The following is a 24,088-nucleotide window of genomic DNA, read 5'->3' on the forward strand; positions in this document are numbered from 1 at the left end:
TGTATCACATATTTTGAAATATTTGAGTGTAAATAAAACTTAAAAATAAACTACTAGTTCGAACATACTAGTGATTGTTTAATTTCCCACAAGCTAATGATGGCATATAAGACATAAAACTTGAGTTTTTGCAATAAAATCTTTACAAAACTTTCTTCAAGCCAATTCCCATTATTATTCACCACATCTATCAATATTCTTTCTTAGGAATTACTTTTTTATAGCTTCTACAATATTTAGAACATTTAAAACATATCAGAACAATGTTGTTAAGAAAAGCAGAAAAATAATGATAATGATTATACCATATGTGAAATGTGAATATACAGACAATAAACATATCTAGCAACTGGACAGAGTACTCAAGAAGTAGGCTAGATAGGAAAAATAGATCCAGTTAAATAAGACTTAAATGTAATTATTCTAATAAAATTATTCTAAATTACCTCACTATCTTCCATAGCCACTTCTCCAGAAGGAGGCTTAAAAGAGGCAAGCATCTCTAACAAATCAAAAAGGGTGGTAAGATGAGGTTCTTGCAGGAGTAAAAGCATTGGAATGTTGTCCTTCTGAGGAGGAGGTAGGCAAGATGCCGGAAGCTGAACACCTTCACCTTTACGTTCTCTCCTTGGTGCGCCCAGGGATACAAACACCATCTAGAAACAGAGAGAACAAACAAGGAGGAGAGAGACAGTTTTAAAAATTCATATGCTAAAACCATGGAATGTTTTCAACAGGATCAGAAGTAAGAACTTGAAGATACATCAACATCTTTGCTGTCAAACCTTTACTGAGCAGCATTTTGAGCAAGTGCTACAATTAAAGTTTGGTTTTGCTTTCACTTAAGGCATTCACGGTGTAGTTGCATACACCGTTTGCTGTTGTTACAGTAGATGGTTCTGTTTCCTTGTCTCTCATCCCTTATTCTGCCATTCAGGCTGGGGAGACTCTAGTACTGGTCTGACTTCTCAGCACATTAATGAAATGGCACAAAAACTAATCCAGAGGAAAAATGAGATAAATTGGCTCAAAGGACCAGAAGAACGCTAGCGAAGGCGCTGCAACACAAATAGCAGCGTGGCTGGAAAAGCAGACATTGGTTATACTGGCACAACCACATTGTGGAAAGCCATTCTCAGATGAACTGTTCCTGCTGACTAGTTATCACCTCCATATATTGATCACACCCAGCCATTCAAACTGAATGCCACCGCTCCTCCAAGTTCTGCAAACACAAAGATGCATCTGATGGCACCATAGTTCAATTCTGTAAAATGATCTATGTTAATAAGAAAAAAATTATTTTAAAAACTGATTTTGCTTTTGAATTAAGCCAATTCATTTAGCAAAAAAACCTAATGAACAATCAAAGGCGTGGTCCAACAGATCATCCGATTTGGAACCACGAGAGTCACGACAATTGCTAACTGCTACAATTGCTAACAGCCAGCAATGGCACATGTGAGCGTATCAGCCAGTAACAATCTTTCTAAAAGGATGTTAGCAGACTCCTGAAGGTGTACAGTATGAGTTTAGTTTCCCTTTACATAGAAAGAACGTATGTGATGATCCGCTGGTAAATTTTGTTACAGTCCCACCTCCCTAAAAAGTCATGATGTCATTCAGACGTATACAAATCAACTCAGGCTTTTCCAGACTGTTGACTTCAGTGAACTGATGAGCAGACCACTCTAACAGGAGCTCTGAATTGAGATAAATTACAGATGAGCATTAAAAAATGCTTCAGATTTAACCTGTTTCAGATTCCACCGCTACTATGGAATTAGTGTGTGTTCAACAATTCAGACAAAATGTGGATATTTGATCCTGTTTTCATTGGTTCCTTGTTTTCCTTGATGAATGAAAAAACCTGGAATTTTGCTTTTATTCATTGAGTTTTCACATCTGCTAACATAACTAGAATTAGGCTTTTTAAATTATTAATTCTTTTAAAGGCTGACAGCAGTGAGGACTGACAGCATTAGTTTGAGGTTACAGGAGGCACATAATGGAGAGCATGAAACGACTAGTTTCAGAAAACTGTAGGAGGCTCCCGAAGAAAAGTATACATGCCACCACCGCTACATATATCAGCTGCACAAGACAAAAGCAACACATCAACCAATCTTTTTCAGTGACTGCTGTCTATATGATGCTAATACCTGCATATCCTTAAAACCCAATTCATGAAGCGTTTTTTCATCATAATCAGTTGTCAGTTCATGCCCAGATGAAATCATTCTCACAGGTCCCATGAGGCCACCTAGGATAAAAACATATTTCAGTAAATTTCTGGAATCATAGTGTATTGGGTTTGTGGGGCAAGGTTTTGGTAGCGGAGAGCTACAGGGGTGGCTTCTGTGAGAAGCTGCTAGCCGGCTCCAAAACGGACCAGCCGTTGGCCAAGGCTGAGCCCATCAGCGACGGTGGTAGCACCTCTGGGATAACGTATTTAAGAAGGGGGTAAAAAAAAAACCCTGCACAATGGCAGCCAGAGAGAGGAGTGAGAATATATGAGAGGAAAAGCTCTGCAGACACCCAGGCCAGTGCAGAAGGAGGGGGAGGAGGTGCTCCAGGTGCCAGAGCAGAGATTCCCCTGCAGCCCCTGGGGAAGCCCATGGTGAGGCAGGCTGTCCCCCTGCAGCCCATGGAGGTTAACGGGGGAGCAGAGATCCACCTGCAGCCCGTGGAGGACCCCACGCCAGAGCAGGGGGATGCCCGAAGGAGGCTCTGACCCTGTGGGAAGCCCACGCTGGAGCAGGCTCCTGGCAGGACCTGTGACCTGTGGAGAGAGGAGCCCAGGCTGGAGCAGGTTTGCTGGCAGGACTTGTGACCCCGTGGGGGACCCACGCTGGAGCAGGCTGTCCCTGAAGGACTGCACCCATGGAAGGGACCCATGCTGGAGCAGTTCGTGAAGAACTGCAGCCCGTGGGAAGGACCCACGTTGGAGAAGTTGGTGGAGGACTGTCTCCTGTGGGAGGGATCCCACGCTGGAGCAGAGGAAGAGTGTGAGGAGTCCTCCCCTGGGGAGGAAGGAGCGGCAGAGACAGCGTGTGATGAACTGACTGCAACCCCCGTTCCCCCTGCGCCGCTGCGGGGAGGAGGTAGAGAACCAGGAGTGAAGTTAAGCCCGGGAAGAAGGGAGGGGTGGGGGGAAGGTGTTTTAAGATATAGTTTTTATTTTATCATTACCTTACTCTGATTTGATTGGTAAAATGAATTTCCCCAAGAGGAGCCTGTTTTGCCTGTGACAGTAATTAGTGAACGATCTCTCCCTGCCCTTGTCTGGACCCATGAGCCTTTTGTTATATTTTCTCTCCCCTGTCCAGCTGAGGAGGGGGAGTGATAGAGCAGCGCTGCTGGGTGTCCAGCCAGGGTCAGTTTCATTTTCTAATAGCTTCATTTTCTAATGAAAGTGCTAAGACTTATTTTTAATAGTACACCCTTCAGTAGCAACTAAAATGAGGCAAAAACTTAATGCAATTTCCTTACAAAAACTGGTTATTACGTTAAACTAAATTTACTTGTATGTATCCAGAAATAACCTTTTCAATAACAGTTCATGCAATCTTGTAGTGGAAAGTGTTCACAACACAGATTAAAACATGCCTTCTATATTTTGTAGTAAATTATGCTATGCCAGAGAAGGATAATGGAAAATGATTGTGATCATCAACAAAATCCTTTTGTATCACACACCCGTGATGAAGTCAGCAAAGGCAAAGAAGCAATGATTACTCTGACTTAAATGTAAGTTGGAACTGAAGATGTCATATACATCAGAAAGGAAAAACTGAGAACACCCTTCAAAGGATTCTCAAATTTGAACGAGAAATCTGAACAATTAAAAGATGAAGAATTTCATTTCATTTGGCGCAGACAATCAAGCAGTAATCAAGAATCACAACGCCCAATGAATTTATACCTGAGAGTACTCGTGTAGTTCTAACCACCAGTGCTGGTGCACAAAGATATTTGTCATGGACTGAAATCTGCTACGCTTTTCAGCCACTGTTCTTACAAGTACACCTTTTCCAACATTAGGCCCTGGTCCTCCACACCAGTGAAAAGCAGCCTTACACTGCCACTATACTTGAACACTGGGATTTCAATGGGGCTTCTTCAATTTTTTTTTTTTTAACTTCTTACAGAAATCTTAGGAAGTACTCGGAGTTCTGTAACCTGAAAAAGCTTCAAAACAGTATATGACTTGCCCATAGGAAGCTAATATTCAAAGACCTGGGTTAAAACAAAAAAAGCCTATGTATATGCAGAGAACCTCAAAGTCATTCTTTCGCTGTCATAAAGACACGCACGGCGTAGAGCAGGCGCAGTCAGGCTGCTGCTTCTGGTAGTCACTGAAAGCCCATCACCTGCGGTCTGCAGCCACAGTCTCTGCTGATGTATGCACACAATAAACCCAGGTGATGCTTCCCAAAACCAGCTGAGATACACACCCAAGTGCTGATGTTTCCAAACTAGAGCAATCCAGTGAGATGTACAGACAGTAACTTTGGTGGGACTGCCAGATAAATGGAGATATCGGGTAAATATATATGATCCTCAAATCCTGCCCAAACAAAATTTCTGGGATGTTCTTGGGAAAAACCGGATAGGCAGCAGCCCTCCAAAGACATCTGTCAGTTAACAATAAAACCATGAAGGTTTTATGTGGAGTTGGGAATAATCTCAACGTATCTATCACTGTTCCCATCCTTCTCAGCTGGCTGCTCTGAAACTTATCAATGCAGTCAGGCAAAATAATTTCAAACAGATAACGGCAGGCCAACACATCACCCACAAAAATAATACAGGCATCTACCATTCTCTGCACTTCAGCAAACTGGTAACAGATTTCGGAAGAAAGAATACAACAACCAACCTGATACGATCTCACATTTCTCTGAGCAATGCAGATTTCAAATAAGCAAGAGATGTTACAATAGCTATCGGGACCTCAAAAGAATTATGTGGTAAATGTCTGGTAAATGGAAAAAAACCACTTAGGTTTATTGTACTAAAAGAGAGGTAAAAGGAACATTTAATAAATGTGAATGCATCTACTACTTACAGATACATTCCCAAAGTTTTGGCTAATGGGCATTCCTGGATATTTCCTTGACAGAAGCATGATGGCAAAAACTTCAGAAATGTACCTGTAACTAATAAATGCTTTAAGGTTCTTTTAGCCCATCTCAGAACCTGCAGCTTCACTTCCCACATTAATAGTGATCTCACTTCTGTACCAATCTGGTAAACATTAATCTTCAGTGTCTTCATCTTTTCAAATTAAATTTCCTTTTAAGACAAGAGGCGTTAGCTGTGACTGGTGTCACTTCAGGCATACCATTTGGTCATGCATCCCCAGAGCAGGAAAATGAAAATCACAATTTGTGCAAAGCTGCTGGAAATGAAATGGCCATCTACACAGTGGTGAAAAGGCGGGCTAACAGGAGCGCTAAAGGAGGCCAACAGCGTGAAAGTGCCAGTCAGTTAACAACAGATGAAACAAATAAAAAGAAGTAAAAAAAGGTGCAAATTTAGAATTCCAAGAGCCAAAAGCTGATATAAATATTCTGTTACATGAAATTGAAATCCCGCCTGAGAAAAGAACTAAAAACCAATTAAGGACAACGAGATTAGCTCTATAAGGAAAAGGCAAGAGAAAAACTTGTGCTCTGACATCATGAGCCTTTAATTTTTACTGGAATTTGAAAAAACTCTGCTCAGATTTCTATATAAACTGATGAAATAATCACCATTTCGGGTTCCCAACCAGGAATTGGCTTTTTGTTGTAGATTAACTAATAGAGGTATATGAAAATGGCCACAGTAAAAGGTCACTGAGACAGAAGTGTACACTAGGTACCTTACAATACACGTCTCCTGTGATGCAGAATGACCCAAGTTTTTAAGTGTAAACAGTCAATACACTGAACCATAATTCACAGAGATCTTTGTGACCAACAAAGTGTTATTAGAAAGTTCTTTCTTTTTTTAAATCTATACAAAACAGTCCCCAAAATAGGGTACGGATGAGTAAAACTACAGGTTTTAACCACAAGTCTCAGTTTCAGTCCTATCTTCTCAAAATTAGCAGTTGAAAAGTAAAAATCCTGCGACTAGATAATTCCAAACACACGGTGGCATGCACAGAACAACGCAGAAACACTTCTTCAGGAGTTTGGTTAATAAGAGATTTAGCCTCTTACAGGATTTTATGCATCTATCAGCCAACGCAGATACCAATTACAAGACAAGCCCTTCAAGGCATTAATGCAGGTTTTAAACCTAGCAAAAGGGCACTGGGTTTATGAATCAACAGATATAAATTTTATGGTTCTCCAGTTTCCCATAGTTATGGTATGTAGTGTAATAAACACAGAAAAAATAAAACAACATCCCCCAAAAGTGTACAAAATTATGGATATCAGCACAGGCATTCTACAATTAAAAAGACATTGTACATGTGTGACATGACTGAGCTGCTGTAGGACTGCAATTCTGAATTTTATGTATCGTGTGTTTCTAAAATCCCAGCTAAAACAAAAATAAAAATTTCTGCTACCTGGCTATACTTGGTGGAAAACAAAATAGTTTTTTCACTAAAACAGCTTCTGATGGGTGGCTGGGAAAGGATTTCACGAAGAAGGTAATTAGGATGTCTAACTCAATCTGGTTTACTGACAGTGTGTCTAATTAAAACTTTTTTTTTAAAAGTTGTTGAACTATGAAAAGAAAGTCAGATTCATGTTTACACATGTACTAATGGTCAGTGGTGTTGGAAAAACATGTTCATGGACAGAATTTGTTCAGATAATATACATTACAGGCTAACTCTTGCTCATAATGAGAAAGACAGAAAACAAGAAAACATGAAAAGATAATTCAGAAAATAATATTTTGAACAGCAATAACTGATCAGAATGCTATAATACATAGCATCAGTAGGATTTAGAAAATGTCCTCCTCCTAAAGGATGAAGTAGAAATTTTCATTCATTCAAAAACACATAAAGAAAGGGAACAACAACAGGATGCATATTCATCACACTGTAAGCAAGCAATGACTGTCTCAGGAGCAAGGTGACATTCCAAATTAAGAGCATCAAAAGAAGATGAATGATCATTTTTGCTACAGGAGGATCATAAATTAAAAAGCAGTTGCAGGAGTAAGGAAAATCTTACACCTGACGAATACATACATGTAGGGAGTAAATTATGAATTTGAGTTATGATTTCAAATTCTGAATCAATGGCAGAGCCAGAAATGTATAAATTTCACAAAACATAGAACAAGGTTCTATAAAACAGAGTCTCCAAATCACAGAAAACAATATAATGAATTAAAAACAAAAATGAGAAGAAAAATAATGTGGGGAAAAGTCTATCGGGACCTGGAGCTTGGCTAGATCTAAGGACCTTTGGCAGATCTACATTTCCTTTGGTATTTCAAATAAATGTTAGCGCTTAAGAAACAACATTATTAATTAAAAGGGGGGGTGATGCTAACTATAACTACAGTTAGAAGAAAATAGGTCGCAATGCTTGCTTATTTAGGGTATCTGGGGAAGGAAAAGACCATGATCTTCTAAGCTGTAAATGGATGAACGCTTGTAAAGACAAAAAATACAGGTCTGAGTACTACAGCTTACCAGGGAAATCCCCTTTGCGGCTGCTTTGGCCAAACTCCTGAAGCTGTGCTTGTTGATTTATCTGCTCCTTCTGCAAATTTTCATACCAATGGGTGACTTCTGCCCGTAGATCAGCCACCTGATCACTAGGATACATTTCTATAGTCATCTGAAATAAAACACGTATTTTATTGTTCAAAGTGCACAGTGGACTTACTGAAATTTAAGAACATAGGATGTACTTGCAAAAGGGCTTTCAACTACCTTGTCAGGAAGTCCAGCTGGCTGACATACAATTCTTAGTGGTAGTGACTGTTTGTCACTCAGCGCTTTTAAGTGACTGCTGATGCCAGTGCCTTCAATCTGCCACTGTCTCAGATGATACGCAAACCTTAGGAAGCAGGTAAAAACATTGAAAAAGTATTTTTGTCAAAACCTATTTCACACAAACGTTTGATAAACAATGAGAGGAAAGACAAAACTTGCACCTTTATTCATTGTTTTTTCAAAATAAGCGGAAGTTATTGATATTCTCACTATTTTTCAAATAAAACTAAAATAACTTTGAAAAAGTTTCTTTGGTGAGGGATAGAGAAACACGAACCACATCCCTATGTCTTTATACAAGAACAAGGGCCAGCTCTTGCAACTGTTTAAACCTTATATATTACCTTTCAAAATTATCCACTACTGTCCTTAATTTACACAAAGAAAAACAAAGAAACTAATACTTAAGTTAATAACAACTCATAACTCATTTATGATTATGATAAGAGGAATGCAAATAAATTCTGCATCCAAATATATCAGTGGAGCTATTTACCTTCTCCTAAAAGCCTCCAGGTGTGTCTTCAGCATTAAGAGTCCTCTTTCAATAATGGTCAGACTTGAATGAGAGTCTTGCTCAAGGTTACTAGAAGCTATCATCAGACTCTCCATACACTTGCTAATAAATTCCTGTTCTTTTTCCAGACCAGTTTTACCTGTAATATCAGTTAAAGTAAATTATATATGCACAACTTCGGGACTATGCATTTTAATTCTAAGAATAAAAAGAGGATAATGCTAGACATTCTTTAAAACATTTTAAACAGAAAACAAAAATAAAGATTCATACCGTTGATATAGTAAGAGTTGATATACTGGATAGCTGCTCGACTGACATCACCCGACTGTGCTCTTAAAGCAATACCCCAGAACTGGTCCATGCCACACAACTGTTTTGACAAAAGGAAAACAAACACAGAAAGAAAACATTGCCTCACTGTTTTACTGAGAGTGATGTTTTTCTGACCTGAGACATTTTATTTGCCTCTTGATGCAATTACTAAAAACATCTCCATTTTTCCTCTGCTTGGGCTCTCATCACTGCATACATCAATTACTATAAAATTCTAACTTTCACAGAAATATTTTCATACTCTGAAGCATGAGGAGAACTGGTTAAAATTCAAAAGAGTGAATTTTCATTTTTGACACACAGGAATACTTTTAAATGAAGCCTCAAAACCACCATTATTATTGGTATTAATTGCAAGAATAGGAATTTTAATAAAAAATTGCCTCAAACCAATTCACAGAAAAATACCCTATATATAATTTTATTTCTAAGATAATTTCTCTGCATAAAAAACTACAGAGGTGAAACTTCTAAAGCACATCATACGTAAACTGAGCCGCATTTTACAATAGATTTCTAGTCAGAATTAAATATGCCTAATAGAAAGTGAATTGAATCTTCTTCTTTATAAAAGTAAATGTTACAAACCCATTCTTTAAACACAATAGTGAATACAGTTCAGTTATGCTAAGAATACGATAAACTGCACAAAGATAGGCAGGCACCAGGTATCACTTTCTTTGTGGTTTCCTATCTCTGCCTCTAGAGACAAAAGCCACACATGCTCCAAGTCATGAGGGAAGGTCAGGATCATTGGCCTCTTTTATTTCCATTTCACTGTCCCACATTTGGAACTTTTGAGTCCTGAGCTTCCAGGGCTCTCCTCAAGGCAGAAACCTGTACAGACCCCACCCACTACAGTCTGTGACATTACTATCTCAAACCAGTAAACAATATTCAAGCCAACAAGTTCTCAAGAGAGATGCCGTTGCAGATAATTAATTTACCTTTCCCCTTCCCTCAGAAAGAAGAAAAACATGAGCACAGAATCTAGGCTTACCTCTGAGTTTGAGCCACCATCATATGCACTAGTAGCCAACCGAGCCAAATTACACAAATGCTGGAAGAGGTTTAGGCCAGTCATACTAATAGTTTCAGGTTTTAGTTGTGGCATCTAAACAAAATGAATGCATTTTAGTAGGGAAAAAAAATTCAGTGATGGAATGGATAGCAATTACAGAGTACTTATTTCATTAGCACAGAAAAATGTCATTGTTACTACCAATCATATTTGAATGTAGTAGTTCAATTAAAATTTATTCTTGCAAAAGGTCACACTCTCTGAATTTTACATACAATACAAAAAATCAACTATAATTGGCTTAAACAAACCTATTTTCTCTACCGCTAATTTGGACTGTAACAGTGAAGAAGGAACAAAAATTATTTTTGTTACATTAGCTGCTTAACTTAGCAACAGCAGGACAATTTCTTAGCATACATGATGTGTCCATTCAAAAAACCCATATGCTTACAAAACTAGACAAGAACTCTGTAACCTTGAAAAAGAACTAGACTACATTAATTACTGCACAATCTATCCATTTTGTAATGTCATCTGTCAGAATGGATGAGACCCCTTGCAAAAAGCTCTACTGCTGCATGTCTGTATTTTCAGTGGATGTACTGATGAGATTTATATGCTCCTCCCAAAAAGAAGAAAAGATATATTTTTTTAGTCAGGTAGCTATATATCATAAAGGAAAATACAGTTTTGGGTGGCTTTTTTTTTTTTTTTTCCAAATGGAAATGAAGGGCTACATAGCTTCAGATACAACACACAGGCTACTTGCAAAGAAACACTCAAGTAAATACTAGTTTGAAAAGAACTCACACCAATCCGTTCCCCTCTTCCCTCCAAGCAGAGAAAAATCATTGCATGGCAAGCGGGGCCCTCCCAGACTACTGCAGACGTATTTTTTATAGAAACAATTTTAAGTATGTTAAATAGTGCTGATATGGAAAAAAACACTTTTATTAGAATAAGGTGGCAATTAACTCTCTACATACCTTTTCCAAAAAAAGATGCTTGTAAGTCTCCATACCCATAGCATGCTGATCTTTACTTCGTACTTGATTTAAAAACCAGTGTAGTGCATCATCGTAACATTCAGAATCTTCTACTAAGCAGTGCCACAGTATGTCGACTTGTTCTAAACTCAATCCTAAAATCAGGGAAGTATTTTTAACTACTCCTTTATAACATCAAACATAAAGTGATATTCTACAAAGCCCAAGAATACATACAGAAAAATCAGAATAGTTTTTGTCAGGACAAGAACTTTTTTGAAAGAACAAAAGAAAAATGCACCACCTACCAATTAGGAATCATACACTTTTCCCCTTTTACAGCTGGCAATCAGCTACAGTTTTTGGTCATTAGTGCTGTCAGGTGTTACTAAACCAATGAGTAGCGTGGGCTGACCTGAGATCGCGTACCAAAGAGCAGGTTGTTTCTCAGTTCAAAAATAATTATTGGGCACAACCTGGAGCCCAGCTTTGAGCTGGGTATTGAGACTGTGGCTGCAAATAGTATCTCTGTAACTATTTCATTGTTTTTCCTTTCAAGAAAACCGTCGGTTTATTTTCTTAGTTGGCATATAAACATTTGTGATCCCAAAAAATTTCTTTAAAAAGAATTGTGGCTATCCTATCAACAATAGCAAATACAGTGTTACAAGGGGTTTTTTTCTCTTGGCTACAGATATTCTCATTCCCTCCTGTACTCTAATGACCAGAGGGACAAGCCATGCACTGTATGCCAACTTTGACTACCTATAATGAGCCCACCCAAATGACTCCTCCCTTCAGTCGTTTTAATAAATGACCTCAATATACAATCAACTGAAAGTCCGTACAGAGCTGATGCTGAGACAACACTGAAGGCTCTTAGTTTACAGGGGGCTTAAGAAGAGAGCGGCCAAAGCAATTTATGGAAGAGAAAGCCACCAAGGGTTATTAAAACCACAGAAAATTATGTTCAACTTCAAATTTCATCAGCTACATCAAAAGATTTCTATTTTTAGCCTTTTAGAGTGAAAAGATTTCAGCATCTGTACAGATCAACTATCATACAGAATACCTCTTTCACAAAAGACCCTACAGGGAGCGTAAAGCAATTTCTGACAGTATTAAAATATAAAGAATTATTCCTTTTTGGTATCACAACTAACTTACAGTTCATTCCAGTAAAAGATCTCTGGGAACATTATTGACATGACCAAAACCCACAAATAGAGAATATATTATCTTCATTTCAGTAATCGCTACAATCCTAATATTTAGAAAAACTGAAGCACAGGGGACATAAAAATTTGTTTTCACAGAACTGCAATAGAATCTAAACTTCAATGTTGGTTCTATTCTTTCGTCAAAAGTCTGCCTTCTTTTGAAACAGTATCAGAGATTATTTAAAATTGTATCAGTTTAAAATATTGTATTTATTCAAGCTAACATTGATTATTAAGAACTATGTGAGCCATGCTATGAGGTGCTTCTCTGATAAGGTAATCTCAAATACTTACTGAAATGATCTGGTGATCCTAGAGTTGAAAACACACATGTCAGGAATTGAAGACGAACTTGAACTTCTGCACTGTGGCTGTATCTAAAATTTAAATTTGTATAAAACCAGAAGTTTGTTTAATTGTTTATTGTCATAACTTTTTTCCCCACTCATACACGTGCCTCTTAAAAACATAAACGATTTTTTCTTCTACATTTCTTTCTGAACTTGTAGTTCAGTATATAGTCTAGACTCCAGTTGTACGCATTAGAACCACACCAAATAAGTGGAAAGACACAGTAGTCATTACTAGATAAGGTACTTTTTCTGTTGATTTTTTGGGGGGTGGGAGCAAGAGTTTTTTGGCATACAGTCCAATTCAAGTGCATAATTTTGTCATTAGCACCTTGCATGACCTGACCTTAATTTTTTCCTTAACTTGTAAAATGCTGACATTCCTACTCTGAATTTCTGATCCCAGCTGATACACACTCTTTATAAAAATATTTTCATAACTTATATAAAAATATTAACTTTATTTCTATTTATAAGGTGGAAGCTTAATGGTCAAAGGAGCAGAACAATGTATCATTTTGCCTGAATTTAAAGCAATTCATCCCACTTTCAAACAGCTTTTGAAGTAAATTCTCACTAGAGTAATGTCCAATATAAAGGTGTATGTTGAAGTAAAAAGAGTAAAAATTTGACCCATAAATAGCTATATTTTTCAATTGTGTATGCCCAGATTTACATACTGACTTTGACATCTGTCAAAACATGAATAGTCTATCCTTCCGGGATTGGGAAGCTGGAAATTGTATCACTTGTGGATAGACACCTAATTTTAATCATACAGATTGGAAAGTGCGGATGAATGTCTTAAACAGAAAAAACTACTGCAAAGGTTAATGACAACAGATTTTAAAACGGAAACATTTGAATAGTTTCATGATATGAAATCACTTTAAATCGATTTGAATATACAAAATCTTCGTGCTTTATTTGTAAACAAATACTGAACATAATGTCTAACAAAAATGACATGAGAGGAGTTGTGTGGTTTTTTTAAGGAAAAGGAAGCTATTTAAAATGTTGTTATTTTCACAGACCTTTGTCTCCCTAAGCACGTAATGTTCCTATAGAAAGTATTCACTTATAAGAACACATCAGAAGCACCAGAAGAAAAGCAGAAAAGATATGTTTAAAAACATAAAATACGAAACACTCAAAGTCAGTTGTGTACTTACAGTGCATGTTTATGTCGTCCTTCCCTGACTGCCTGAATGTAGTGTACCAAATTATCAAAGAAAAGTTTCATCATATTAAGTTCCTTTTCTGCCCACCTGTGTCAATTTAAAGGGCAGAAAGTATTATGGTTTGCTTAAAAATATCAGAAAAGCTACAGAAATTAGAAAGCTGTTATAGGAAAATTGCATACACATAAAACCAAAGTAAACATTCCATTTTCCATCTACCATGAATTCAGGAGTATTTTCCAGTACAGTACTCTCTTCTTCCTTTTCATCGTCGTTATTTTCAGGCATAGGACTGACAGAGAACCCTCCCTTTTGAGACCATGAAAACTGTTCCTAAAGGCCCTAATTCAGAAAAAGTCTAAGCCAAAACTCAGAACTGGGCATATATTTAAATGTCATGTCAAAAAAGGACAAGAAAAATTGCTGTAATCTTTCCCAGAAGTTCCAGTAGTCCGTTCTCTATAGTTAGACCAGCTAGCTATATAGTTTGTTCTAGTAAGAAACGCTATACTGTATATCTTCACATTTTAAAGGTTTTCTTATAAACCAAATCTTTGATTACTGAGAAGCATTTGATATACAATCAGAACAGAATGATGTAACATCAAGTTATTACTACCTTTTACAACACACTGTTACTGGATGTCTAGTACTGTCTGCAAGTCCTTTGGGATTTAAAGGGTGGAGATTAAAAAAAAATATAAATTAGTCTTCACCTCAGTTACAACAGTAGTGTGTATTATGAAGAAATCTAGGCATGAGACAAGCTCATACAACCAGGCCAGATAACGGACAGATGATAACCTTAGGTCATTGATAATTTGGACCACGTTAAAGAGGCAAGCCTTGCAGCAGTCCCCTAAATGTCATCACTATGGTTGGTTTACTCTCTTGGGGACCAGGGTCTACTTACATCGTTATCCAATGTGTATCATAACTGCTCCCAAATTGTTGAAACGTACCAAACAGCTTTGGAAGAAGACGAAGTGAAACTACTACTGATCTAAAGGAGACAGAGAGAAATGCTGACAATATATGATTGTTACAAAATTAAAATAGCTCATTTTAAAATTACTTTGAGCAGCTCAGGTTCAGTGAGCAAACAGGCTAACTGAAAGCACTGGAAATATCCATGTGAAGTTTACCACCATGTCAGCCAATTAGTTTTCTGAATCTGAACTACACACACTTCAAATTCTGTATGTGTGATACCTTGGACACACAGCTGTTGAACAAGTATAAAAATAAAACAGTATACATTTTTGTTATTAAAAATTATTTAAATTTCAAAAAAGAGAAATTCTTATTTTTGAGTTTCATAATCCTTATCTTGTGAAATTTCAGCAAAATGAGTATGGTTTTTCTACAAACAGATGACATAGCAGAAATAAATCCACCTCAAACCCCTTATAGACACAAGTAGGTGTGTATTATAACATAGCTATCTAGGAAAACTCAAGAAGTGCATAAACTGCACGTAACAGAACTTTTGTATCAGTGATCGGTATCTTCACATTTTTTTTATTAATCAGTATCTCAGTATGCTTGTAACTCATCTCACAAATACAGTTCTTAGCAAAAAAGTAACAACATCACACTGCAGGTGATGTCCAGCAGTTGATTGGTTGTATCAACAAAATAAATTCCACTTCTGCTAGCCTTCAAATTGTACAATATTGTACAACAGCTTTGGCTGGTCTTAAAACAAGTTATCTGAGGTCAAGGTATTACTTCTACCTCCAGCTGCTTCTTCACAGAAATTAAACTCCACAACAGACCTGCTGGAAAAGAGCTTGTCTGTTCCTCAGCCGCTTGCATGTAAAATCTAAATATTCAATTCAAAATGCTTACGCTAAGGCACTTGACCTTGCACTCAACTGGCTAAGATGTGGACCCAATTTTACCAACTGGTAGGAAGGCAGTAACCTCTGGCAGAAGGGAGAACAGACAAATGCAACAAGATGAGAAATTCAGGACACCGACAGAATAGAAAAATGGAACATCAGATACATCCATAATACCTTGAAAACTATTTTTATACTACTGCTTTTGTCTGGTTTAAGTTGTCTTCCTGTAAAGTTAAAAACCTGTTATAGTCAACTTGGATTCCCTGTATGTTGCAAAAATAGATAAATGTAAAAACAGATAATTTATGATTTAAGTTACCTGTTGTTTGCTAAATTTTCTAAGCAGCCTTCAATAAATCTCATTCGAATCTGTCTGTCAGTGAACCAGCACACTAAAGAACAGAGCAGCTTCTCTGCTTCATTTATTAACCCTTCAGAGAGATGAATCTACAGCAAGTAGAAAGAAAGGTCACTGAATAGTATATATTTAGTTTCTTTTAAACAATATTATTTTCTGGTATTCAACTTACTGCATCTTCATCCTGGACCAGATCCCACAAAAGGGTATTTCCTTTCTTACAAACATTATCCAAATTAATGTCCGTCACCGCATTGCTATTATATTGATGTTTATGAACTGCTGGTCCTGAACAAAATATAAAGACCGTTATTGAATAAGTAGAAGGAACTATCTAATCCGAACATCATTCCCCAAGTGCGTGAACAACAACATGCTTTATTTGTAAACTTGGCTATTTTAAAGTGCATGCAACAACACTGTAATTGCAGCCTTTTTCCACATATGGGTTCTTAAAAGATGACAAAACATCACAACCATACAAGAAGTCAACAGGACAGTTAAGCCAATGTTTACACTGTTTTTGGCTAATGGCAAGGTGCAATAAAAACAGTACTTGAGAACTGCAGATGCAGGTGCAATTGCTTTTTAATTTAATTAGATTTAATTCATAGTGTAAATAAAATAGTCTGTAGTGCTGTGGTCTGAAGGGAGGTATCTTTAGAACTATTATGGTTGGAAAGCAAGAAAGCAGCACATTTCAATGAATTCCCCTCATACTGCATGATCTCCTATATCTAACTGAAAAACAGGAAAAACAAACACCATTCTTTATATACGACAGCGTATCAAAGTGCATGATTTTAGAAACTCATCATGTTTTCATAAACACTGATAGACATTTTCCTTCTTCTATGTGGCCACAGCTGGCACCATTCATTTATCTACTATTTGATACTATTTTCATGTAACAGCAAAGTCAAGTAGAAAATTTAGATTGCGTGCAGAACACTGTAATTATTTGCACGTGCAAAACTAGGGGTGTCAAAAATAATCTGCACTGGAGGCCTCATGCTCAAACAATAATTTGGATCTTCAGTAAGATGCGTAATATCTATGGAAAATATTGAAAAAATATGCTGATTTACAGCATGTTTTAACTACAAAGTTTTACTAGTTTATTCAACTCTATAGTGTAGAAAAAAATTCCTTCCAAATTTTCAATGTCAGGCTGAAATTATAATTCAGTTCCACATGACACAAAAAGAGAGACTTCTTACTCAACTGTGTTTCAGGAAAAGATATAAATAGTACTGGTTCTACTGTCTACTGGAAGATAGCAAACTTGGTTCTGCCAGATCAGTGAAGAAAAATGTCAAATCTTCACCAACCACGCCCTCCATTATATTTAAACGGAGGATAAAACAGAAAATAAAGCTGCCACAATAGCATATGGAAAGATGATATAATTCTTGAGAAGTGTTTTAGTAGCATCTTAAATTGCACCCTGAAGTAAACTAGAAGATTTGGCAGCGTAAGATGAAATAGCATAAAATGTCCTTTAAGGCAAACTCCCTAAGACATCAAGTTATATTTTAACTCATTTTTCCAAAATTATCCTCTGTACAGCCCATTATGGTTAATTCATTTAAGATGACAAATGTACGGAATCACAATAAGATCCACCCACCAGAAGAAAAATCGCATAAGGTTTCAGAGAGGAAAAAAAAAAAAATCTCGCATTTCAGTACCACCTTTCTTTTTACTTCAATAACTGACTAGAAAAAACACTTGCTAGGCTCTTTAGTGCCTTTATTTGTTTTAAATTGCATTAAAAGCTCCAGTAGAAACGGGGGGGAGGAGGGAGGAGGAATTTAAAAAGGAGGTAAACACAGCTACGTCTAATATGATACAAAAATGAATCCCTTGGAGAAACAGTAAAATCTCAGTAGTCACCATGGTTTCTTTGGGCAAATACACATGTATGGTTAAAATAATTCGATTATTTTAAGTATTGGAGACTAATTCCAAATGATATAAAACCGAGTGAGAAGTACAATGTTTTCCTGTTTTCTTTTCATCACTTACCTTGACTAAGATGTTCATGATAGATAGAGGCAAGGTTAGGAAGGTGCTGCTGAAGATGAGATGTTAGCTCAGCGTGTGAATTAATCTGCACAAGCTCTTCTTCACAGCCAGACTCTTCCCCATCAAAATCAGCCATATTTTTCTCCGATTTTGCACTGACTTGGGAACTACTGCAACTGACATCATCTGCACTTAGCATATCATCAACCATATGCCTGTAAAAGAAGAATATTAGAAGGGACAATATCAAAGAGAAAGACATCTCCCTAAAGCTAAAGTCAGGATGAATCAGCTGTCTGAACAGCAGACCTTCATATGAATTTGAAAAACAATTACAGAGACATTGAAGGTCTCACTATCATGATGATTGTGTTGACTTCTTTAATGTTAACTAAATACAGCATTTTCCAAAACAATTTTAACATTGTGTTAAATGTTCTCTTACTTATTCAATACAAAAACCTTACAAAAAACTTTAATCAGATGTTAACAAAACAGATTACTGTGTAACTATCTGTGATGAGTATCATCTCTGTTAGACAAAATTATCCTGAACTACAGCAAGATGTCCATATAAATTTCTGCCCAAATTGAGTATTTTGCTACCACCGCTTTTATTTCTGTTATAGAAGGACTCGGAAGAAATGTCAAGCTACCTACCCGTCATGGTGGTGATGGTGGTGGTGGTGGTGGTGGTGATGCTGCGGCCCAATGAATTGTCGACAGTTAAATAATTCATTTCCAATAGTTTCCCCAAGGAAGTCCCCTGTGTGAGTTATACAAGAATCTTGAGACCCTTGTGAAATGTGAGCAGTGCTCATTTCCCCTGTCATATCATGTTCTGCATCCTCAGCATGAGAACAAGCATCTAGCATTCTAATTCGATTATCCACCGGTGTCACCGAGTCAGTGTTAAAAACATGGTCCTTTCCTGCCCCATTATTTGCACCACTCCTTTCCGATGCCCCTTGTGAATCTCCCAGACAAATGCCTGTTTGTGATTCCAGTTTCCTGCTTCGTAGATCCGTGCTCCTACTGCTTTTCTGGGGATTATGACTCCTATCTTCTTCCTCTTCATCCTCCTCCTCTTTGAGAGCTTCAATATCTGCAATGTCTTCAGACTGCACCTCGCTGCCAGGGCTTCCAGCAGACTGGCTTGCGTGACTGGAGTTGGCCTCATTACTGGATCCATCACTGTGGCCACTGCTACTACCAGGACCGCTACTGCCATCCTCACCACTGTTGGCTGTCTCATCAGAGCTTCCTTGCATGGATTCCTGAAATTATTGTGTTTTTTGTAAGATTGGTGGAAAAATAAAACTCCACTGAAAATACCTAATGAACATCATCATCATTCAAGCACCATTCTTCATTTATGAGGAAATGTGTCAAATCTATAAGATTTCATTCATTCTGTCTCAATTTGGTTGCCAATGACAAAACGCTCTGAACAAGGTTCAGATTTAATAATTTAATTTTTGCATTGCCTTATTCGTAACAGGGTATATGTGCAGGCTTTGCACATATACAGAGTGACAGTGTGACACATAAACAGTATGTCATGCAATCCCTTACCAAGAGATTAATCTTACTGAAATACAATTTAAATGCAAGGAGGTGTTTTTTTGTAGTGCACTTGTTCATAGGCAAGGTACAATATATTCTATGTAAACTACACAGAATATAAGTAAAGATTCTAGCTATCCACTATCCTGCTGCAGGTAAGCACACACGCTATGTACCCGTTCAGGTTTCGAAACGATTACAGAAAAAAAAATTATTTCCATAGCTAATAATAGGCAACTCAGGAACCAAATTCACAGATTAAGATTTACACTCTTACCTCTGTATCTGAAAGTCGCTGCTGTACATGTTTGGTTCTGTTAATAAGTTGTTCCTCCATTTCAATATCACTGCCTCCGCTCTGATGGGTGTCACTGTTGTCACTGCTTTGAGGGCTGGCTGCTGGTGACCCTAGTTCAAAACCACATTTCCCAGTTACTTTGTGATATATGGTAATTGGAATGTAACAGCATCACATAAAACTGCCTCAAATGTTGAACTCAACAGCATTCTTCCTGCAAACAGTTGAACCAGGGACATAATCAACCCGTGTGCCTAAATGCTAAAAATTCTTTTGAGAACACTGAGCATTTTACTATGAAATGTGTATTCTGATGTCTCTTCTTGCCAGTATATAGCACAGCTATATGGATTTCCTAGATCCTACACGAAATATAATTTTCATTTGGCTTCTCATAAAAACATAATTTCAAACTTTTACTAGTTTTTCCTCTATTCAGTTTCGATAGCTGTAGAAAAACACTGTAGTATCAAACGTATCAGATTGTGGTGTACTTCTAAAACTATACTTACAAGGTGAAGGGGCTGCTCTTCTGAGCTCCTCTTCTTCTGAAGGAAAAAAGCAGGATGGAAAAACAAGTGACTAAAAATCTTTTTGTCAGCATATAGTTGTCCATGATTCATAAAAATCAGCAGTAAGAAAAGAAAGGGAAACTACAGTAAAATGGCTTGGCAGCACCTTTAGTAATGACTGTGGGGAAATACACAGTCAAGTCAAAAAAAAAAAAAAAAAAACAAAACCAGAAATAGCATGAAATATCAAAAACTAGGTAAAAATTAGATAAGCTTTTGTAAGATTTTATGTAGCTATGTAAGTTACAGATGTTCAGCAGAACAAGAAGAGTTAACTGATGAGTTATGGACCATTGTCTGAATTTAAAAAAAAAAAAAAAAGGGGAAAAAAGAAAAATGCATACTACTTTAGATATACAAACAGAATTGATCTGAAATAGAAAGCTTTACCAACGCGCTCACGAAGTTTTAATGCTTTCGTCTATATCCTCAACTTCTGCTTGAAAAATATGCCAGCATGACACTTTTTAAAAATACTCAAGTAAAAAGTTCTATCCATCTTTTTTGTCCAAAGTCAACAAGGAGACCATGAAAATTAAAAATTTAACTACCAGATCTATTGGAAAACCACATACCTTTTTTGTTTCCCATGGGCAGATTGGTACTCAGTAAAGATGCAAAAGAGCTTTGTTTTGACAGCTGAGCCTTAGCTGCTAGTGCATTATTCCACAGTGCTTTTATAAGCATTGATGCCAAATACAAGGTCTATAAACAAAACCAGACAACAGTGCCACTAAGAAGCAGTAGGTTTTGTAAGCAAAGATCCACTGTTAATCTTCCTATATGCCAATACTACAGTTCACCAAAACAAACTCATCAAAATAAACTAATGCACAAAATAATGGTGTGTGAAACTTTTTAACTTCAGAAGGTTAAAATCTTCTATCAGTGGTTATGCGGTCTTCAAAAATCTCTGAAAAAGATGATAATTCAAAAGCCAGAAGAGGCCTACATGAAGAAACATGACAACTTTACTCATATAGCTCCCTCGCTTATGCATTAATATTACTTTTACATGCATTCCTTTAAAAAGACAAAGACAAATCCATAATGCTTGGTTAATATACTAACATAATTTCTTTTCTCGTTACATTGATTTTGTTCGCCTTGTCTTTACCTGTTCAGTGTGAGCACTTGGATGAAGAGTTGAGACGAGGTTAAGAAGATGTCTAAGAGGGACAGGGTCCAAGTTTTTGATCAAAGAAGGAAACAAATCGTGTATGTAACGACTGCAATGCTTTAGCTGCAAAGTACAAACAAACAGAGAAGATAACAGGAACAGCAAAATAAACTTCAAAAAAAAAATTCAAAGATTGATAAAATTGCAGCAATTAAACAACATCTCTGCACAAATTCTCAGGAAGCACTTGTCCAATAATTCCAAACTACATCAGACTTGCAATTTTGACTAAACTTAATCTTTATATTGTAAAGTGTAGTGAAATCAAATGTAACAATATCTTCCTTAGCTCTAGTTCTAGGAGATTTAGTGAAAAGAAGAACTGGAAGTTTATTTTGCATTTTAACTTAAATATAACTTCTAAAATATTAGTGTATGTACTAAATCCTGAGGGAAATAACATTTGCAATGATTATCTTATTAGCAGCGGTAAATACGAATAAAAACATTACAGGCTAATATGAGACTGAGAGAACAGACTGTGTGAACTGTGTGAGGATTATTTATAATTCTTTTGTCTTTCCAGTAATAGATGTCAAAAAATGTGACAATGTGTTTAGCTAACTACCCTATTTATACATTAAAGTGACAGTGCTTCTAAGTGTTTCCTCTTAGGTTAAATGCTGCTTTGCATAGTCAAAGGCTTTCATTATGTTTGTAAGGATGTTGATATTCAAAAAATAAAATAATGGTTACAGGAAGCTCTAGAAAAAACATTCTTAATGTTGGGTACCACATAGGCACCTCAAAAGGCCGTTTTTCATTCTTTATTTATTTTATTTTGCCTTCCTGGCATATGAAATATCCATGCTAGCAGTTTACGGGGTACAGGCCATTTTTCACAGGATTCAAACTGGAATGAAATTACGTGGGTTCTATACAAGGATGCATTTAAACATATTGAGATATCTGCTTCAACTCAAAGATATTACCTTTTTGTCAAAAAGTTAGTTTAAAAAGTGGAAAATATATTCTTTAAGGCCTTCTATTCTTTTAGTCTAAAGGTGTCAGCCTTTAAAACAACATCAGAGGTTTAAACCTTTCAGAGGAAGTAATCAGGACATACTTAATTCTGATATCAAACATAATGTATTTTGAAAATATCAGTATGTCAAAATGAACATGTGAACTATGAAAGAATTCTCACATTTGGGCAATTATATTAAGTTCTTAAAACAGTACAAAAGAGAGAAAAAATCCAGAGGTCTAACACTAGTGTGAATTACTGCATGTGTGAAAACATCAAGGAAGGTAAAATATCACTTTAAAAATGTAAGTGAAATAAGTATTAATTACTCTGATACAGAAAATTGTTGGAGCCTATTAGAGTGAATGCTGTTATAATGAGCATTTATTAACATACCGGCTGCCTATAATGGCATATAATGGCAATGGACTACAGAGGTTTCAGAATGTGTATACAGTAGTGTTTGACTGAACAAATGACAGAGAAATATTGAACACATAAAAAAAGCCCCTTCGAATTCTAACTTGTATAAAAGTGTGTTCCCTATGCCTGTTCAAAAAGATCAACTTTATTTCTCTGACCTTCATTTTGAGTATATTTTTCAGAAAAATTGACACTGAAACCTTAAGGGGTTTTTCTGTTTTTTGGTTGGTTGGGTTTTGTTTTGTTTTTTTAATAATAAAGGCAGAATGAAGCCATGGAAAAACAGTTTCTACAACAGGAAATCAAAATGCCTACTCTATTCATATCCCCTAAATAAAAAATTTCACACCTAAAATAAAAAGTATAGCAATCCATTAAAAGTAGCAAACAAATACATCTTTCTGAAGGAAGAAAGCCTATCAGAGTTTCCAGGTTTACCAAGCAAAAAACAACATCTCAGTGCCTTCTATAGATTTTAACACCAGCATTGCAGCACAGCTGTAAACTTCACTGCCACAATTTTCACCTGATTGTTCCCACCAGGAGTAACAGAAATGGAAGCTACAATACATAGGAGCAAGGCAGTTGAGCACAATAGAAAAAATATTACGTCTACCCCACAAACCTAATCTCCATTCTTACTGAAAACACTATGTCTTTGCCACACAACTTCATTCTTTTCTTGTATAAAAGTAGAGCCTAGGTGAATTCTTGCATCTAATGAAAGAACAGTAATTATGGCAGTTGCCCAACTTAAAATTTTGGTCAGCAAAACAAGCAGACAGACAGACAAGAAAAAGTAAGAAACTCAGCTTTACGAATATAAACGAAAATCAACTTGCCATTTTCTGTTTTGTTTTTTTATCACTCCTGCAATTATAAAAATTTTATATATACCTGTGCTGCAGCCCAAATACAGTCTATATGTTGAGTACTAAGTCTCCCTTCAGCTGCAAGAAAATTCAGAATCACTTGGCACTGTTTGATGATCTGCAAAGTGAGAACATATTGAGGAAAGATTTACTAGAACAAGAAGTTACTCCGCCATGTTTATACTAAAAATAATAATAATTTTATACAAACCTCAATATGTAAATTTGGTCCAAAAATGTGCTCAACTACATTGTTGCTGATAAGCCAGTCTGCAAGCTCTTTTGCAATTGACCTAGCGATGAAAAAAGAGTGGAAACATATGTAGAATTATCTGCCTATAATATATACACTGTGCTCTTCCCTAGCACAGCATGTCTTTCAAATTAATATTTGTAATTGTAG

The 24,088-nt window shown here is 36.6% G+C and overlaps 1 protein-coding gene across 20 annotated transcripts in view; it reads right to left on the reverse strand.

Moving 5' to 3' along the window:
• USP34 (ubiquitin specific peptidase 34) overlaps positions 1 to 24,088 on the reverse strand; it is a gene marked incomplete at its 3' end in the record, with an annotated part of 139,784 nt that overhangs the window by 60,577 nt on the left and 55,119 nt on the right. For 16 of the 20 annotated variants that reach the window (XR_014227723.1, XM_082307410.1, XM_082307405.1 and 13 more), the window contains 21 exons: positions 23,897 to 23,978; positions 23,711 to 23,803; positions 21,361 to 21,486; positions 20,819 to 20,948; positions 20,184 to 20,219; positions 19,651 to 19,781; positions 18,468 to 19,084; positions 17,808 to 18,022; positions 15,952 to 16,067; positions 15,741 to 15,868; positions 14,488 to 14,577; positions 13,566 to 13,661; positions 12,338 to 12,420; positions 10,824 to 10,978; positions 9,814 to 9,927; positions 8,751 to 8,850; positions 8,457 to 8,616; positions 7,898 to 8,024; positions 7,655 to 7,802; positions 2,163 to 2,263; positions 447 to 656 (listed from right to left, as the gene is read on the reverse strand). Coding sequence is in view for 19 of the 20 variants with exons in the window: in XM_082307410.1 (XP_082163536.1) it covers positions 447 to 656; positions 2,163 to 2,263; positions 7,655 to 7,802; positions 7,898 to 8,024; positions 8,457 to 8,616; positions 8,751 to 8,850; positions 9,814 to 9,927; positions 10,824 to 10,978; positions 12,338 to 12,420; positions 13,566 to 13,661; positions 14,488 to 14,577; positions 15,741 to 15,868; positions 15,952 to 16,067; positions 17,808 to 18,022; positions 18,468 to 19,084; positions 19,651 to 19,781; positions 20,184 to 20,219; positions 20,819 to 20,948; positions 21,361 to 21,486; positions 23,711 to 23,803; positions 23,897 to 23,978 (3,058 nt within the window). Of the gene's footprint in view, positions 1 to 446; positions 657 to 2,162; positions 2,264 to 7,654; positions 7,803 to 7,897; positions 8,025 to 8,456; positions 8,617 to 8,750; positions 8,851 to 9,813; positions 9,928 to 10,823; positions 10,979 to 12,337; positions 12,421 to 13,565; positions 13,662 to 14,487; positions 14,578 to 15,740; positions 15,869 to 15,951; positions 16,068 to 17,807; positions 18,023 to 18,467; positions 19,085 to 19,650; positions 19,782 to 20,183; positions 20,220 to 20,818; positions 20,949 to 21,360; positions 21,487 to 23,710; positions 23,804 to 23,896; positions 23,979 to 24,088 lie in introns of those variants that run through there. The other 4 variants (XM_082307417.1, XM_082307422.1, XM_082307408.1 and 1 more) reach the window with 4 other exon arrangements.

Source organism: Platalea leucorodia, assembly GCF_965183815.1.
Source record: "Platalea leucorodia genome assembly, chromosome: 3".
Lineage (NCBI taxonomy): Eukaryota > Metazoa > Chordata > Aves > Pelecaniformes > Threskiornithidae > Platalea > Platalea leucorodia.